The 20811-nt window shown below is 34.1% G+C and overlaps 2 protein-coding genes across 5 annotated transcripts in view; one reads left to right on the forward strand and one right to left on the reverse strand.

Moving 5' to 3' along the window:
- Positions 1–20400, forward strand: part of LOC105327934 (heat shock 70 kDa protein 12B) — a 49085-nt gene extending 28685 nt beyond the window's left edge. Inside the window, exons 4-5 of the mRNA XM_066075168.1 lie at positions 18624–18780; positions 19116–20400. Of these exons, the coding sequence (XP_065931240.1) occupies positions 18624–18780; positions 19116–20179 (1221 nt within the window). The 3' untranslated portion in view covers positions 20180–20400. The remainder of the gene's footprint in view (positions 1–18623; positions 18781–19115) is intronic.
- LOC105323526 (immunoglobulin superfamily member 22) lies at positions 369–10517 on the reverse strand. Of its 4 annotated transcripts, none has more exons than XR_010710796.1 (9): positions 9866–10517; positions 9480–9655; positions 8751–8834; positions 7397–7513; positions 6009–6075; positions 2405–2700; positions 2019–2319; positions 1465–1748; positions 369–1297 (listed from the first exon to the last, which is right to left on the reverse strand). XR_010710796.1 is itself a non-coding variant. In XM_066075165.1 (5 exons), exons 4-5 carry the CDS (start codon positions 2317–2319, stop codon positions 1549–1551), a joined length of 501 nt encoding a protein of 166 aa, XP_065931237.1. In that variant the 5' UTR covers positions 2405–2700; positions 6009–6075; positions 7397–7652; the 3' UTR covers positions 1460–1548. The 4 variants fall into 4 exon arrangements, 1 of the variants encoding a protein (XP_065931237.1); XR_010710795.1 differs by having other exon boundaries at positions 8692–8834; XR_010710797.1 differs by lacking the exon at positions 6009–6075 and having other exon boundaries at positions 8692–8834.
- Positions 20401–20811: the final 411 nt, after the last annotated feature.

Here is a 20811-nt window from a genome sequence, read left to right on the forward strand (position 1 = left end):
CAAGATCATGACACACCCTCAGGTCATATGCAATCTTTTTATGGAGTAGGGACTTCCCTTGTTTTTCCATAAGAAAGATAAAGACCAGACACAAATTATACAATTTTCTTTCCTGCACAAATGACCTTTGGTCAAGATCACAACACACCCTCAGGTTGTAAGCAACCTTTGTGTGAAGTGGGGAATTGTAATGTTCCTCCATTAGAAAGATATGGACCTAAATGATTGCACAGACAGACGGACAGACAAGGTGATTCCTATATCCCCAAAACTTTATTATACCTAAAAATTATTATAAATAAATGCATTTCTTTACTAGTTTTAAAAAGAATGACCTAAAAAGAAATCAAAACGAAAATCACACTAAATGGCAAAATACATCTTTAATTACATTTCTTTTATCAACAAGAGCTAATTGAACACTAAGCATAGCAAATTCATTCTTAATATAAAATAGATAACATTGACTGAATTCATTTACCATAATTAACAATAGCTTAGCCAACTATGCTCTTGCTGTAGATCTTTATCATTCCAAATTCACCTTCATTTTAACTTCATGTACATGCAAAACAGAGCATGAAATGGTTAAATCCTTAAGGATATTGTACATATATGTAGTAAATATTTCATATGGAAAGATCATTAAATACATGTATATAACAGCTAAGATCTGGCATTATTTTCATCAATTTTTTAGCATTCATGTCACTAGGCAGTCCAACATGATATACATGAGACACAAAGTCTGTCACTATAAAAAGGCTTTTATCAGGTTTATGTGTATCATGAAGGCTAACAGGAGCTTACAGCTTTATTTTACTTGTCATAAAAATTTCTTCATAAGACAACCACTATTTAATACAATGAATATTCAAAATCATTATAAAGATACTAAAAATTACTTTTAAAGCAAAAGCAAAAGCTCCTCTGTCTCTCTCTCTAGAAAACTAACAAGTAAATCAATGCACATATACTACATTTCTGATCTGTCTCTAGTTCTGAATATTATAAAATTTCTTTTCATTATAGAAACAAGTCAATTTACACTAAACACTTCATTCATTTCATTTTTGAATCCTACTGTTTGAGTAGCTTCAAGTTTGTATTTCTAACAAAGTCTTTGACTTGTTTCCATGTTCCATTTTTCAAACTCTCTTCTTTTTGAAGAGCCAGGTCACAGTCATGTTTTTTTGGCAGGGTCCTTAGATTTAAAAACTGGCCCATTTGCCTCTTAACTGCTGCTTTCTCAGCTGCTGTCCATTAGGTTTTCTTTCTCCACTTATTCTTTTAAAACCTGAAAGTAACACAACAAGTTCAACTGCCTTAATCAAATAACATATTGACATAAAATCCAGCTTCAAAAATACATAAACATGCATTACTCTCTGCATTGCTATTTTGTATGGCAGAAGCTTATACTTTAGTTTTTTGTTTACTTTCAGTTTTAATTCAGACAAATACCTCTTTGCTTTTTAAGTTCTTTGCTTGGGGGATCTTCTTTATCTCCAGTTCCAAACACCATTTCTAGACAATCTTAAAACAAAATCATAAGAAACAGTAGCTGGTGATGTCTGGGGTCACTTTGGTGACTGCAGACCAGGATCCATTATTAGGGTCCCTCATTTCAATATAGTAAGCTGTTAGAGGAGATCTGCCATCATTCTTGCTGGGTTTCCAGGCTAACACTAAAGAGGTTTTCTGAATGCCTGAGAGTATGACTGGACCAACTGGTGGCGATGGTTTTTCTGAAAATGCACATAAAATACACTTTTTATATGCATTTGAAAAGAAATCTCAACAACAGAAAAAAATCAAAATACTCAAAATACATGATGTGTATTGAAAACGTTTTCATGAAATGGCATTGTTACAGACAAAATAAACCCAGTGCTTTTGATGGCAGACCTAATCAAAGATCATGTAAATACAAACATTTGGTTAGCCTTATTCATACACCAAGCTTTGTAAATACAGTGTATGAAGTGCTTAAACAATGAGTTTTAGCTCAAGTTTACCTGGAGGTCTCTTTGGAACAACAGACGTGTCCAGTTCACAGGTTTCTCCTTGTCCGTTCTGGTTCAGGGCAGTTATAGAAAAGAAATACTCTTGGTCTTCATCAAGTTTGGGGACCTTGTAAGACGTCTCAATGGCCTTTAGAGTGGCCACCTCCTCCCAGTCACCATCAGAGCCTCTCTTCTGCTTCACCACATACCCTGTCACCTTGGAGCCTCCATCTGAGGACAGTGATTTCCAATCCAGTGTCACAAAATCGGGACCAAGTTTAGACACTTTGACTTTGACTTGAAGATAGAACATCTAAAGAGAAACAAAGATATTTAACCAGTAATCATACATTATCTTACACACTTAAGCATACATTTCAACATATGTAGGCTCTTACCTATCTTCCTCTTAAGTCTCACAGGTTCGTTGGTCTCTAGTGGTGAGACTTGTCCCTCCTCATTAACAGCAGACACCCTGAACAGATAGTCAATGAGGTCTTTGGGAGAGTATTTGGTGGTGTTGTCTTCCATCTTGGCCACTTTGCTTCATCTTGCTCTGGTGCTAGGTCTGGACTCAATATCATAGCCTGTGACTGGAGAACCGTTATCTTTTGTTGTTGGCTTCTATTCAAGTCAGCAGATGAAGCAGTGAGATTGGACACACTGAATGGTCCCTTAGGGGCAGATGGTTTGTCTAAAACAACAAGAAATCTGTGAGTCAATACTCACTATTTATACCCCACCCTGATGTGAATATACAAAATAAACACAGTCATAATGTAACAGAAAGTGGACATTTGATGTGCTCAAAAATGAATCCCATTAAATGGAATGCCTACCACTAAACAAAGAGTACATGTGTTAAAATCTCTCGCATCTGCGATGAGCAATTTCTGAGAAAACTGTAATGAAAATTTATTTTAAATTCAAGTCTAAGAATACATTTGTCATTTCATAGGAAAGTGACATCTAATTTGTACAAAAACGACTCCCACCATATGTCATGCCTATACAATGAGTGTGTTAAAATCTCAAGCAACTGTATAAATAATAGTTGCCAATTTAAGAAGAATGTGACAGAAATTTGTTACCAACATACAGACAGATGAACAAACAGACCCAGATGGATAAAACAGTATATCCCCCTCTCGTTTGAATTAGGGGCATCTCACTGGTTAGTAAATAAATTTAAAAGTAAAACAATACGAAAAAACCAATAATTCTGCAAAAAACGCAGATGTTCCTATCCTAGAATATAAAAACATAGGTAATCTGCACAGATTACAAAGCTCACAGAGACGAGCCATCACCCTTATGAGACATCACCTTTATGAGACCACCTTTATCATATTATATGAAAATCATACTTTATGATCTTGGATATTCATGGATTAAGAAATAAAGTACGAGTTTTCGTGAATGTTGCAGATTAACCTCCGAGGTCGAGAAATGTTGTTTTGAAATATAAAAGCCGAGGAGGTTATCCTGCAACATTCACGAAAACAAGAACTTTATTTCTATTCTACTAACAGCCCAGTATTTCTACAGATCGTTTCTCCTATATAGAGATGATCTAGGTCATTTTGACGGCTGTTCTGTGTAACCCCAACGGTTTTGTTAGTAATGTTTACATGTGTATCGATCAAAGGAATCACATGCAGACGACATACTTTTTTCTTAGGATTTTAATACTCTTCACTTATTAATAAAAATCTTTGAATCACATTCCTAATATTTTAAGGGCAATTTAATACGATTATTACTACTACACGTTATATATTTTATGTAAAAACACGCAGTGAAAATGTGCCAGGGAGGTCCTAGGAACAGCCGCATTGATCTCTTAAAAATAAAGATTTGAGGCAATACACATTGTTTTGACTGGAACTAACACGTGAAATTGACATGGTTTTAAAACTTTTACGGTTTGAAGTTGTACTTCCATGATCAGTGCGAGACAAATAGGTATTTCTGATCTGATAATTTACTGATGACGTTCGTGGTATATTGAAGAATAATGTCCGCGGCATCTCTTTGATCTCGGCAATAACTGTAGTAGAATGTATCATAATATACAATACTATACAGAACAATATCATGATACAATATCATATCATAAAATATCAAAAAAATTGATACAATATTATATTGTATCAATTAACTTTTTACAATATAACATATAATATTTTGTATCATATTAAACAATAGTGTTTCATATCATACAATACTTAATCATAGGAATCATGTTATATCATTTAATAACAACCTCATCTTTCTATCAAGCAGGTTTAATTGAGGTAGGAGATTTCTTTAACATCGTTGATAATGGAGATCAGGCTCTGCATCTGAAGCAACCTCTGCGTTTCATTTATAATATAGTAAAATCAACTATGCAAGCTATCATCTATTACACATGTGACCTGTTCCAAAAAACTACACCTCATCCAGCATCCGAAACCTATGGCTCAGATTCAGCATTCAAGCCTGTCAGGTGCATCAGTATCATAAGACGCATCACCCATGCAAGTTTGGTGAAGTTAGGACCAGTAATAACTAAGATATCATCATCAGAGGGCACCAGCAATTAAAACCTTAACCTCCTCCAGCATCTGCAACCTAAGGCTCAGATTCAGCATTCATGCCTATCATGTGCATCTGTATTATAAGACGCCATTCATTCAAGTTTGGTGAAGTTAGGACCTGTAATAACTAAGATATATTTTTTAGCATCCTTGATAATATAGATCAAGCTCTGCATCTGAAGCTTCCTCTGCGATTCTTTCATATTACAGTTTAAACAACTATATAAGTTTGAAATAGTACTATTATCTATGTAACATGTGACCTGTTAAAAAAAACTTAACATTATCCAGCATCTGAAACTATGGCTCAGACTCAGCATTCAAGCCTGTCAGGTGCATCAGTATCATAAAACGCACCATCCATGGAAGTCTGGTGAAGTTAGGACAAGTAATAACTAAGATATCATCAACAGAGGGCACCTGTTTAAAGAACTTTAACCAGCTTTTAAAACATAACCTCCTCAAGCATCCGAAACCTATGGCTCAGATTCAGCATTCAAGCCATTCAGGTGCATCAGTATAATAAGACGCACCATCCACACTAGTTTGTGGAAGTTATGACTAGGCGTAGCTAAGACATAACATTAGAGGGCACCTGCTCAAAAAACTTTAACCAGCTCCAAAAACCTTAACCTCCTCAAGCATCCGAAACCTATGGCTCAGATTCAGCTTTCAAGCCTGTCAGGTGCATCAGTATCATAAGACGCACCATCCATGCAAGTTTGGTGAAGTAAGGACCAGTAGTAACTAAGAAATTATCTTCAGAGGGCACCTGCAACAAAAACTTTAACCAGCTCTTAACCTTAACTTCTCCAGCATCCGAAACCTATAGCTCAGATTCAGCACTCAAGCCTGTCTGGTGCATCAGTATTATAAGACACACCATCCATGCAAGTTTGGTGAAGTTAGGACCAGGAGTGACTTATATATTGCTATCAAAGGGCACCTGCAACAAAAACTTTAACCTGGTCCAACAACCTTAACCTCCTTCAGCATCTGTAATTTAGGACCCAGATTCAGCATCCAAGTCTTTCAGGTCCATAAGTAGGTCCAGATGCATCATCCATGCAAGTTTGGTGAAGATAGGACAAGTAATAGCTTAGATACAGGACCTGCAACAAAAACTTTAACCAGGTCCGGACGCCGACGCCGGGGGTATAGCATAATTAAGCTCCCCTTGACTTCGTCTCGGTGAGCTAAAAAGGAATGTTGTCAGTAATAAAGACCACTGTAATATTACAATTTAAGCTAGACTTACTAGGTTTTGTTTTCTCCTAAATAAATTGATTTGCATTCAATGAATAATACAAAATCTGACTATTTATTTTTAAAGCATATGCCGGCCACCAGCTTCCTTGTGATGGAGGATTTACCTATAAGTTATCAAAATCCAACTTTTAAAAGCAAATTTTCACTGTACCTTAGAATTCCATGGATAAGACTTGAGTCCATAGTCATATAATAGCTCTTCTCCCTCATGTATATCTCTGTTGTGAATAATAGTAAAATTTGATAGTCAACTAAAGTTATGTAACCAATTACTTTAATTTATTTAAACAAGTACATTTCATTATACACTTGTTGACAGGGTATAACATGTATAAGGACAATAGGAGTGAAATATCATGATACAAATGCATTACAATTCACGACAAAATTAATTTTGATATTCGGTTCATTCTAGATCAATTTCGATTTAATTCAATTCAAAATTAGTGAACATATTTCTGTATAAGACATTCATTATGATTGGTAACTGTTTGTCAAATAATACAATCAAATTTCATGCAACATAATGCCCCTTTAGAATGGACATCAATGTTACTACACGTACTATAATTTACCGATAAAAAAATTGAGTTGATATATTGTTAACATTTTAATTGTTACCACTTTAGACCAGTTTGAAATGATATCAAAATACCATAACATGGAAGACATAGCATCTTCGCTAGCCAAATGTCGGATTCATTATTCTCATCTCCCCCTGGACAGATTTAGCTAACTTCAACATAACTTGCTTATTAATAATGACTTTTCAGGGCATCCAATCAAATTGTTCATTTTATTCAGCTTATTCACAGTAACGGCGGCGCAAAGTGATACTTGCTTTTATTGCACGAATCCAGAAAAATTAGTTTGAGGAAGATATATACATTTGGCAGTTTTTACCATGTATCTCAAGTTATCTATTACTTCCTGCACCTACAGGATGAGCTGAAGAGAAATTTATTTTCGGTATTTGTTGTGACATACTTTAAAGTGATGCTGTATTGCTGTTGCCATTATAAACACAACTGTGTTTTTTCAAGAACAATAAATAACTCAGAAGAACCGCTATATGGCATTATATGAATTACACTAAATCTGCCAAGGGGGAGATGAGAATTTTAAACCAGATAGTTAACATTTAAGATATTCTTAAAATGATGAAATTAAATCTTAATAAAACATTATTTTGCTATAAAACAACGAAATTTCAACCCCACAAAAATTTGTGCTTCAACAATATACAGAGCCTGTTTCCATATATGTTTACTCAATATGTTTACCAAGTTGAGAAATACCGGGGGTACCACAGTTATAAGAAATCTTTTCAGTGAAACTTATATAATGTACATGAAAAAATAATGTTGATAATGTATTGAAAAAATATTTTTTTGTTTTCATTTTCTCCTCCTATGGGACTTAAAACTTTTGGGTTCATAAACTTAAAAATAAAAAAAATGTTGGCCTAATCATGATAATTAAATCAGTACCAGTAAGCCTATAGTACACGGTAAACAGGCAAAATTATTTTGTAAATACCTGGTTCCAAAAAGACATAGCACTTCCCCTATTAATTTCATTTTGCAGTTGATCTCTTTCTTGCTCCCATGGTTCACAAGCCTTCCCAATCTACCATCTTCTTCTGATGCATCAACACTATAAATGATCGAGTTAAATTAATTGCTTCCATTAATAAAAGATTCATACCAAAATATATGTTTATAATACTACAAGAACTCATTTTCTTTAGTAAAAAGTTGGATAGAGCCTTTGTTTAAATCAAAGAAATAAAAATAATTCCTGGTTATTATATATAAGCATATAGTACTGCACAACACAACACTCTCATTAATATTATAATATTATGCAGACTGTTGTATACTAGTAGTTGTGATGTTTTTTCATGTATGTGATGAGGAGTAAATTTTAGTGTATTAGTTGTAATTATTATAGTGATTTTAGAATGCGTTATTCAGACAATTCAAGCTGTACATGTTAGGGTAATTAAGAATGAAGCAAATTAACGTCTAGAGTGGTAAAGTTTTATGAGTTAGCTTTTGATAATTGCAGCCTTGCATGGGTGCTATTGTTTGCAGAATGTCCTGCCATTTTTAATTTCAAGCGTTTTTTCAACGTTGATGTAATAAACAGACTTGTCCAAACGTTTCTCTGACTAAATTTTTAAAAAATTGATGATCTGAAAAAAAAAAACGAAAATTTAACACCCTCACTGAAAAATGGCAAAAAAAAAGTTTTGAGATAGCAGTATTTTTCAGGGTCGGTTGGGAAAGCGGAAACAAACCTATTTTTTCTTTAGGCCCTTTAAGATTTTTATAGAGTTAGAGTGATGTAGAAATGGAACTAGTTTATCAATATATAGATTAACTGAAGCTAATGATCTGAGATAGTCATCAATTGGAGCCAGAGTAGTATAACAGATAGGGGATTTTTATTTAGGATTCAAACAGTGCACAGGAATAAAGTATGTAATTTGACTTCCCTCTGGGATGATGTAAAAAAAAGTTGTAAATAGATTCATTTGTCTTTGTGAGATTCAGTGATGGAAAAATATGTTTTAAATTAATTACCATAAGAGAAATGACAGCAATCTCTGTGACAACATTATTTAGTCCATACAAATAAAGGTGTTCACTTTTCTAAAATCTTTGAATGTTGAATTTTCCAACTGCTAAAAACCCTTGATTACCACCATAAAACCAGCCAAATATGTTTAGCTATACTTGATTAAGCCATGGCCTGGCATTAAACCAATATCCATATATTTAGATACGTAAGAAAACAAAAAAGTATTTCATGAGAATCTAGACACTTACCACAAATCTCTGTAAACAAAATCTGTAGCCAGATGAGAGCCCTTCTTCCAAGTTCTCACCTTCCTTCGTTGTTATAACCTTTCCTGTATACACTAACAAAAAGTCGCCTGCATTTCTGCGGCCAGTTGTTCTGACTCCTCTGCCTATAATACATAATATAAGCGTTCAGGAAGCTACATGGAAATTATAAAGAAATTGTTGATTTCAATTTATATGTTATTGTCATATGTACATGTATATACTATTAGATGAATTGCACTGATATCATGTCAAAGAATTTGTACAAAAGAAAATTTTTGTATTTTTGCAGAACAGTATAGCTCCACGTGAAATTCAGGTTGACAGACCGTAGAGCTACAGTTCCACCCATGCAAAAATTGTATATTTATTGCACACAAAAAGTTCCACATGGTTTTGGACTATTTAAACTAATTTAGGAACATCTTCTGTGAAAATTTTTAATACCGAAAATGTTCTTCAACAATGATGAATCCACAGTAGTCACTAGTCAACTGAATTTTTTATTCAATATTACATGTACTTCCTTGGAAAATGAAGTTCCTTGGTTTTAAATTTAATGTATATATATTTGTGCAGCTATCAGCGGGCCATATAGCAGAATTTATTGATAATATGGAGTAATACCTGTTGATAACCATGAAGCACGCAAAAGTAATTGTAGGATTCATGAAATATTTAACTCACAATAGAGGAATAATACCAACTAGATTGGTCTCCAAACAAAATTCAGAAGTTTAATTTAGGGCAATTCAAAAATTTTTCCTTACCTTTGTTCTCAAATAAACTTCTATTAAATCGGTTAATCCTGGTGGATCAATATTCTTTTCACTCCATTTCCTTGACTCTTCAATGGGATTAACTCTTTTTCGATCTTTTCTTGACATGGTTTTTAATATGCTAAAGCACGTACATCCATTTTTTTGTTTGTTTACTGTTTTCCACACTGCAAAGATTGAGAGATTATAGTAAATCCCGGTAGTTTATAAAACAGTTTTCTCTGTGTATAATCACAAATTTTAAACTGATGATCAAAAAAGTAAACAGAAAAAAACCCTTATCATTCTGTCGAATAACAAGAAACTGTTAGATAACTTTTATAGATGCATGAGTCTAAATAGTAGTTATGGGTGGGGGAACATAATAATGTTTATACCATTTGACTGTCCTTAAAGGCCACACATTTTTACCGGGTGGTAAATCTCAGGTGAGGGCGGGGCTTAATTTCTAGAGGTGTAGAAGCCTCTGGGCTTGCAGTCTACCAGCGGTCGTGAACGCTGCTAATCATTAAACACAAGAAGCAAATTAATACACAGGAAACAAGCATTCTGAGAGTATTGCATAAGCAATACACGTCCCCTACCGGTTTGTGGAAATTGTAAAAACAATGCACTGTTATGCAGAATATCGAACCCGAACATTAAAAAATTCTCGAAAATATGTCAACCAGACGCTACAAAAGTGTAATCTTGATCTGTAGTTTGACATTTTGAAGCTGTTCAGCAAATTTCATATTATTCCTCAAGTACATAAAGAAAAAAAGTATGGAAAACTGAAGTGGGACAGACAGACAGATGGACGGACTGTCAGACGCAGAGGAAAGCTATAGTCCCCTCCGGTGAAAACCTGTAGGGGACTAATAAATATTAATAATTAATCAGTCAGAATTGGTCTTAGTTTGAATATGTTGTTGTTCTAATGATATGAAGCAATTTTTCATGGAAATGTTACGCATTGTCCGAATTACACGTGTGTAAAGTACAATTTAAAAAAATCATTAAATTAATTCTGCTCTAAAAATGTAACTCAGTACATTGTGTTTAGCACTTGACATTTTTAGGAAGTCAATTTTAATAAATATAATTGTATAAGAATTCAAACAACTATATTCAGCCTTTTTATGATGACAGTATTATTGGAGTTTGTTTTCCATTTAGTGACGTTTTCCTGCAAAAAGTTCTAGTTGAGTGTATTTCCAGTAAATACAGCTTTAGTAGCTCATAAGATTGTTTAAATTTTTTAATCTTTTTTTTTTTTTTTTTACATGTTTTGGAACTGCTTATGCATCTTCGTGGAATTTAGTAGGTCACATACAAATATAAATTGCATATTTTCAATTACTGACTTTTATTTTCTATAAAACAATGTTAATACCGGTAATGTTAAAAGTTCAATTTTAATTCCCCTTTTTTATACGTGACGGAAGATATCAAAGATAACGTTGGTAATTTTTTTTTTTTTTTTTTTTTTTTTTTTTTTTTTTTTTTTTTTTTTGTGAGTGAATATTTTATTGGCTCAACAATTATGGTACATATATTTTTAGAACATAATTCAAAACGTTTCACAATAGAATAAATGATAAATAGCATGGAAACAGATCAATATACGAGTACTTTGGACATGGAGCTAAAATATTAACATGGATCTAAAATATACATGCATCTTAGTTTTTAACATGGTAGAAAGCATTGATCAGCAATCTTCAAACAATCAAGACAATCCATATAATACTGAAAGACTACAGTTTATAAGTTAACTAATATTGGCTGCCATAATTCGTAAAAAATGTGCATTTGATTCTTCGAACAAAGATAATTTTCTTTCGCATGAAGTTTGTTTCTTAGAAAATTTTTAAAAGCAATGAACTCAATTTGTTTGCCAGGAGATTTTGAATGAATTAGATGTATAAAGCATTTTCCAAGTAAAATACAATAATTTAGTGGAACATTTTTTACTTTGTAAATACCAAATATGACATCTTGCATTGTTAAGTGATTGACATTTTCTATATGTTGTTGCCACCAATAAATTAGATCTTTCCAGAAAATTTGTATGCTTTTACATTGGAAATATCTATGATGTATAGTGTCAATTTCATTACAGTTGTCTGTGTTACAGTTCGGACTTGGAATCAATTTCATATTAAAAAGCGACTTGTTGTGTACTATGATTCTGTGTAATATTTTGAGCTGAAGAGATTGTGCGTTAGTTTGTGTGCAACACTGAAAAGGTAAATTAAATATCTTTTTATAATCAGAGACTGGAATTTCTACTTCAAATATTTCTGACCATTTTTGAATACAGAGAGTAATTTCCTTACAACTGTTAATTAAAATCCAATATGCATCTTTACATTTTAATTCACTTAATGGTATAAGTTTTCCTTGAACAGACAAGGAGTGCATTATATTCCCTTCGCTATGAGGAGGATGTGTTTTGTCTTTGACATGTTTTTTCCAGTTATTTGGGATAGAGGAAAGAAGACTGTTGTATTGAAGAAAAGAGGGTTTAAATTTAAATTTTTCGTAAAACTCATCTAAGGTTAAGAAAGAACCATCATTGTTAATAATATCTTTAAAAAACATTATACCATTTTTATACCATTCAGAAAAAAAGATTGATTTATTGTCGATGCATATAAAATTGTTAAACCACAAGCATTCTGTAAAAATGGGTGGGTTTATACTGATTTCATTCATTTTGAAATTCAAGTTAAATCACTTCAAATAAATTGGATCAAAAGATTTTTTAGTGAGAGTGATGCAAAATGGAAAAAATTAATAAATGCTTCATAACGTTGGTAATTGCTAGCAAACAGAAATCAGCGGACCTGGCCAGATCACGCTCGGACGATCACGTCCATCGAAATGGGTGCTATCGTTCAAACTTGATTGACAAGCGGCATCATTTTGAAGTTTGTACAGGTAAAAAAGGGGGCGTTTGTAAAATGTTCGGCCTTTAAACTTTCACAATGTAAAGAACAAATACACACTGCGATTTCATTGGGTGTTTTATTTTTAATGATGATGTAATGTGTCTCATGAGCTCAACTTTTGTCAAGGGTTTATGCAAGAAATAACAATAAGCCTCATTATTGTGAAAATGGGTTTTTTCTTTAGCTAAAAATTAAGTTTTTTCAAACATTATCTTTTTAATTTACACCAAAATTGTGTATAACAAATCCTGACGGTTAGAGCATCACAACATTCAATGTTTCAATGTGTCCAGTGGGAGCTTCGTCAAAAGCAGAAAAGAGAGAGAGAGAGAGAGAGAGAGAGAGAGAGAGGGTTTAAAAACGACGAAGGATTGGGTACATCCTCTCAACGTCAACGAGTGGACTTCATGCAGGACCCATGACAGGATGGTACCCCTACCGAATCGATCGTTTCAGGGACGTATATACGTCCCTGATCGTTTCGGCAAAAATAGATTAAACCTCCCTTCACACAGGCAAACATAAGGATAAATACCTTCCAACGGCTCTAGCTGCAAAAGGTATCGTAAGGTGTTTCGTAACTAGTGTTTACTAGTTGGAAAGATGACATGTAGTCAACTTTCGCCATTTTGATGATCCTTAACGCATGCGCAAAAAAAAAAAGGTATCGGGTTCGTTCGCCCCATCTACCTGTTCGCCCAAGTCCGTTCGCCATAAAGGAACGTAGCATCGGGGGGGGGGGGGGGGGGGGGGGGGGGGTGCAAATCAACAAAATAGGCATTATAACGATTAGTGAATTACGTCTTTTTTTTTTTGCCTGTCAATGTTGAAATAATTACGTCTTAAACATTTAAAAAAAAAAAAAAAAAAGAATACTGTGATTTCAATTAAAGTCAGTTAAAGAAAATAAAGTTTTCATTTTTCTATCCTTTTCATCCAACATTTATCATCGATGTTATGTTTTTAATTCCGTTAACAATGTTTACAATTGTTCAATAAAACTAAATTTTCTTTAAATAACTGACTTTAACTGAAATCAAAGTATTCTTTTTTTAAATGTTTAAGACGTAATTCTTTTACCAGTGGATAATGTTAATTAATGGTTAATAATTTAAACTGAAAATTATGGAAAGCTTTTTTCTATATGTTCGCTTTGTTTTGAAAACAATTTAATCCAATGAGGATACGAGCAGCGGCTTTTTCGATTCAGAATAAAAGTTTTTATAGCCCTAATCTTATCAAAAGAATCTTATTTATAATTAATAATTAATCTTCTAAGTTGGCCATGCAGCTACACGTAGGTTAATCTGGACACTATAATATGTGTTGAATCCACTGAATGCGGTTTTTTATCTTATATAATTTGAAACTTTATTTACAAAAAATCGCTTTAAAATTATATTTTAATATTGCAAACGGGCCTTGAGCGAACACATTTCAGGGCGAACGGAAATTAGAGCGAACGGCGTCAAAGGGCGAACGCGTTTTAGGGCGAATGAACATATGGATATGGATATATATGGATATCTAGGTATATTGAACATTACTATAAGCTACCAGCCTAGCCGCTAGGTCTTTAAATTCAGCCAACCACTTATTAAACCGACATATTTTGTTAATTTCAAGCGGAAATATAACGTACAGTACAAGTTAAAATTCATAATAACTTATCATATGAACTAAATATAACTAAATAGGATAAATATCAAGTTTGGTTCAAAGTGGTAACTGAGGTAGCAATTTCGAGTTTGATGCTTGGCATTAAAAATGTAAGCTAGGTATATCCACGTAGCGGCTTGCAGGGCTCCCACTGGACCAAATTTCCCTTTCGCCACTTTTTGCGCGTCGTTACGCGGCGCAAAATATTCATTAACTAATACTTTAAATGTAACACTTATTTACTGAATAATATGATATAATGTTATATTTATCCCTTAATAAGTTTATATCCAGTAAAACATCTACTATAAACCAACACTTATTTCTAAATGATAAAAAGATAAATTGTTTGATATATTTTATTCAGATAACAGATCAAAACATGTAAACATATATCATATCATAACCCATGTGTTACATAAATAATAAATAAACTGTCAGTAGAACAAAGCACTACAGTGACTATACTAATGTTTAGAAATATTAACACAGCTCTACATTAACACTGCACAAACACATTTCACATCACATTTCACTTGATCACAGATATCATCACTGGTTAAAGTTCACATGGAAAATCCTTCTGGCTTTCAGGGATGACCATTTTCTGAATGCCTCTTCATAATCCATTTCTTCCTTACCACTGTTGATGGACAGTCTCATCAGGTTCTCCAATGTTGTTGGCTTAAGGCAACTTCTTACATCAGTCTTGATCAAGTTCTGCCTGCTGAAGCCTCTCTCACAATCTGCTGTGCTGACAGGAGCAGTGATCAGGCGCCCAGCAGCAGCTGCCACGATGGGAAACAACTCCCTAGCCCTAAATGCGACCTGACAGACATCAGTACTAGTCAAAAAAGCCTTGGGATTTGCCTGCAACCTAGCTCTACAGAATTCCACAAAATTTCCTAACTCAACCCTACACTCCCTTACCTCTCCTACCTTACAAACTGAAAGATGCTTAGCTATAACATCAATATCCTCAGAAGGAGGAGTCCTATCAGAGAAACACTGAGGATCAAAGAACCTACTCAGAGCTGACAAGATCTTAGCATCTCCACTATCTGTAAACCTAGACTGCAAACTAGCCTTAACTGTCTCTATAAAAGAGCTACATGCCCTAACTGCCTCTGACCTTTGACTTAAGCTGTCCCTAACAGTATGACCTTGAAACTCAAATGTGAATAGACCTGACTTATCTAGGGTTGGCTCAGTAGGAGCATGCTGCAAAAAGGCAGACAAATTACACCCAGGGTAGCTAATCAACTTGTCTAAGACCTGAACTGTTGAGTGCAGAAGGCAATTGACCTCAGTGAAATCTAACTCTGACCTTTGGTAAGACCTTGACAACATGGCTAGTGGTTTCAAAGCATCAGCTAAAAAGTGTGCTACATACAAAAACTTGTAACAAGAGATGGGCTTGTGGAGAGCTAGTGACTTAGCAGAATTGTCCTCTAAAATGACAGCAACTACACTCTGAAAATTGTCTACAACTGCCTGAACACTACCCTCAAAACTTAACCACCTAGTGTTAGAGACCTGCTTGAGCCTAGTGCTCCTACTATCCTCTAGAATTCCCTGAACCTTCTCTAACCTAGCCATGTTCTTAGGAGATCTCTCAAAATACTTGTACAAATCATTCAAGACTGCTTGGAACTTAACTAAGTATGTGACCTTATCTGCAGCCTCCCCACAAGAAAGAGCTAACCTATGAGCTATACAATGAGTTGCTAAAATGCCGCCGGCTTGTCTAGATTTCTGTTCAACAGCGTAGCTGCTACATGTACATGTACGTAGCCCCACGTAGCCGCTACGATCCTTCACGGCCTTATTTTTTTTAGTGGAATCCGCGCCTGGCATAATATAATTTATTAAAGCACATGTTATTATATTTATGCAAATGTTTAGACAGATAAAAATGAAAACAGCAATATTATTAAACGTAATTATTATTATAATATTATATAAATTAAACTGTAACATTAAAGGTAAGTCATGATTTATTTAAATTGTGTTTTAAAAAACTGTACGCATTAAAACCCTAGTTAAAGCCTCAGACGAGAAGATACACCACAAATAATCAATCACAAAAATTAAAATCATACACAACGATATATTTCACAAAAAATATAATGATGGATACTTATAGTCATTACATAATTAAATTTTGATAATTGACGCTAATTGTAATGCCTTCATTTTTTTCCAATTGCCAGCGGTTACAATGTGTGTTTTTTTGTTGAGTCTTTATATTTATATGTGTGTATTAAATTCGTTGGTATCTTTTCATTTAATAATCTTTTACGCCTTGCAATTGGTATGTTATATTGATTGTGCATTTATAGCTTAAATTGATTCGTTGATATATTTTCATTTAAAAAAGGACAAATTTCTGGGATATCATATTAATTCATATATAAGTTGTATGATGTAATGATATGCAAACAGGCGCGGATCTAAAATTTACTTAAGGGAGGGGTGTTGGGGGAAAATGATGTTGATATATTGTGTTTACATAGTACAAACTACTTCAAAATCAGCAATGTACAAACTATAATGGTTATAACACGTTTTCATGTCATAATAGCTAGGTTAGCAACTTCTTAATTAAAATGAAATTATTGCTTTTATTTTCCTCTACACTTCCCCAGTACTTGCTGATTTCATGTTTACATGCCATTGGATATTTTCTTTAACGCCATGCAATTAATATTTGTATGGCACATTTATTGTGCATATCTAGCTTTTCGTTTGATAACACTTTTATTCATTTTTTTCCAATTGCCAGCGGTTACAATGTGTGTTTTTTTGTTGAGTCTTTATATTTATATGTGTGTATTAAATTCGTTGGTATCTTTTCATTTAATAATCTTTTACGCCTTGCAATTGGTATGTTATATTGATTGTGCATTTATAGCTTAAATTGATTCGTTGATATATTTTCATTTAAAAAAGGACAAATTTCTGGGATATCATATTAATTCATATATAAGTTGTATGATGTAATGATATGCAAACAGGCGCGGATCTAAAATTTACTTAAGGGAGGGGTGTTGGGGGAAAATGATGTTGATATATTGTGTTTACATAGTACAAACTACTTCAAAATCAGCAATGTACAAACTATAATGGTTATAACACGTTTTCATGTCATAATAGCTAGGTTAGCAACTTCTTAATTAAAATGAAATTATTGCTTTTATTTTCCTCTACACTTCCCCAGTACTTGCTGATTTCATGTTTACATGCCATTGGATATTTTCTTTAACGCCATGCAATTAATATTTGTATGGCACATTTATTGTGCATATCTAGCTTTTCGTTTGATAACACATTAATTAATATTGCTCTGAAAATTGCACATCGTCTGTATGTAATAAATGAATACAATGATCATCCTGCAAAGACAATGGCTGTTAATATGGATGCCTATAGAGGATAATGAGCAATTTTTGTTGTGACGTCTTTAGTTAGTTGTATGAAATTGTATGTGTTGGTTTATGTAGATGTATAATATTAACGATTTTAAGTAAATACTGACTTATACTGTTGGAAATAATTTACCATTATACCAGTTTGTATCGATCATACACGGCTTCTTGCACTGTATTTGTAACTGAAGGTATGATTCAATTTAATCGAAAAAACAAGTATGGATGTAAATTTCCGTTTGTTGAATAAATTCCTTAACATATTTATAACACACACTATGCGATAAAATATTTTTTAAAAACCAAAACAAATAGTACTTACCTTTATCTTTTTACGCGACATTGATCGTCCTTGATATCTGTATGTTTTCAAGCGCTTATATGATCCAGATAGAATGTAAACTTCCGTTTTAACCCGCGCATGCGTGTTACCCTTCGTGGTGTGTATACCGCCATGCTGACGGGCTGATAATTATACACACACAGCATACACAAAACGGAAAAATACTTCCAACTGGTCCATGCACCAATTTTCACATATATGGTTTATGGCATGATTTTAAGCATTTCTAAGGTGAAATTCAACTGAGGACCAGATTTTAGTCCCCACTTGAATTTTGTGTTCTCAGTTGTTGCTGTGTAACTTGACGTCGGCTCTCAGTTGCCAGTGTTTACGAACGCACACACACACACACACACACACACACACACACACACACACACACACACACACACACACACACACACACACACACACACACACACACACACTAGTGTATAAAAAACTAATGGAAATAAAACAAGTTAAAAATTAATAGATAAATGCTTACACATGCATGCACAAAGAAAATCAGCAAGATGTAACAAAAAGTGCTGCTGAATAACATCAGTTGGTCCACTTTCACTTAGAGCTATATTGCAATGTTACATATATATGTTGATGTTCAATATCATAATAAAAAGCATACCCTGCTAAAGAAATAAGAAATATTAAAATTAAATTGATTATGAATTAATTATGAATTTCGCCGTAAATTTCAGATGGCATCTTTGCTGAGCAAAGTGCACATGTAAATTAATATCCTAGAATAAAATTGTTCATAATTTGACAGGCAGGAATAAAAAGCACCAACCTCAGCCTTGCCCTTGAGCCCGAGGCGGCTGCTTTGTTCTGTAAGATACTGCCTCTTGAGAAACAGACAACAGAAAGCGGAACTAATCTGTCCATGCTTAAACCAGGAACTCGCTATATGGTGCTCGACTTAGGAGGTGATTCGCATGTATTACAATATACAACAGAAAGTGTAATTGGACAATAGACAAGTACCCATTACTCAAACTCCTCTGGGTTTTTTTTTTTCATAAATCCATTCAAACTTTTTATATGTGTTTTAATGTGAAAAAGTACAAAATTTTGTGAAAAATATTGAAATCAAACATCAGTATACAAATAACATAATTAACAATCTACATATTTATTTTGTATTATAAGAAGTTTAACCACGTATCAATTTTATTTACAAGTTTACCAAACCCTAACAAGATGTTAAGCGTTCTTTTAAGATGACTCTTGTCAAGGTTAAATGATATTTTAACAATTTAAGGGGGAACTGTTGACGTCACCGTACAGGAAGTCCTGCCTGACCACACCCTTAAGGAACTCCACAAGGCCAGCGGAGGGGCCTGGGGAGGGACCAAAATCGACGAGGCCTTCCTTCAACTGATCATTAGCATCGTGGGGGCTCCAGTCTTTCAACAGTTCAAAGAAAAATATCCCAAGGATTATTTGGAACTGGTACAAAGCTTCGAGACTAAAAAGCGGGCTGTTAATACCAGCAGCAAAGAAACCTTTCGAATCCCAGTATCTCTGGTCGAACTTTTTGAAACCGAATCCGAGGAAGACTTGAACTCGTTGATATTACAAACTCGACATACAGGTAAACTAAAGTTGGATGGTGACAAATTGATCATGTACGGGGAAATGATTAGTGAAATGTTCCAACATTGCCGCGAAAGCATCGTTGAACATGTAGAAAGTCTTTTTGCCCATCCGTTTTGTAAAGATGTGGACAAAATTTTGATGGTTGGGGGTTTCTCTGAGTGCGTAATAATTCAGGAAGCAATCAAAAAAAGATTTCCAAACAAGAGAGTGGTCATTCCCCCGGATGCAGGTTTGGCCATTGTTAAAGGCGCCGTATTGTTTGGCCACAATCCGAAAATGATTATTTCCAGAAATACAAAATGGACCTATGGTGTTCAAACCAACAGAAATTTCAAACCAGGAGATCCGCCAGACAAAATGTTTAAAGTTGGAAATGTTGAAAAATGTAAAGAAATCTTCAGTGTCCACATTGGAGTCAATAAAACCGTAGAAGTGGGGACCCCACTCCCACCCAAACGATACAGGGCGTTACACAGAGACGATGAGACGATTGATATTCCGATCTATATTTCATCAGAAGAACAACCCGAATTCACGACCGACTCCTCGTGCTCTTACCTGGGAAAACTCACAATTGAACTGCAGAAATCCAACAGTGACCGAGAAATTGAGGTCGGAATGACTTTTGGCGGAACGGAGCTGGTAGTGGAAGCCAAGGGCACAAAAAACAAAAAGGTGTGTGTCGCCAAGTTTGACTTTTTGGAATCCAAGGATAAACAATCTTAACTGTTTGTACATTTGAAATTGATATTGGAATAATGCATCTCTCAGACATCGTTTAATTGCAAACGAAATGCCATGACACTTTTTAGATGCGAAATTGCGAATCAGGTGATATGATTTAAAGATGCATGTATGAATACGTTACCGTATGATCGATTTATTGATTTATTTATTTTTGTATTATGTGTACCTTTCATCTATTAGAATATACTTTGAACCCCAAAAGGTTGGCCATTTATAATTCTTTGACAACGTTTCCATGAACTTTGAATTATTGACCAAAACATAAATGACGAAAACAGAATCCAATTTTCTGGCCTTGGTGGACAGCTAATATTCCCAAGGGACAAGAAAAAGTTGGTGGTCAAGTTGGATGAGTGTTAAATCTGTCTTGATATCAATCAGCGCTATACAAAAAAACCATCGTTGATAAATAGCAGAGAAATAAATCCCATTATTTCCGCAAGATATAGGATTCAATTGTCAATAATAATCTTATTTATAAGCTTGAAATCCCTTAGATATCTAGTGTTAGAGAATATAATCGGTTCCGTATCGACCAAAGATTGATAGTCTGAGAGTGATTCCAATTAAAGGTGTCCTTCATGAGTATTTCATAGCACACATTTATATAA

The sequence above is a fragment of the Magallana gigas genome, chromosome 2 (assembly GCF_963853765.1).
Source record: "Magallana gigas chromosome 2, xbMagGiga1.1, whole genome shotgun sequence".
In the NCBI taxonomy this organism is placed as follows: Eukaryota; Metazoa; Mollusca; class Bivalvia; order Ostreida; family Ostreidae; genus Magallana; species Magallana gigas.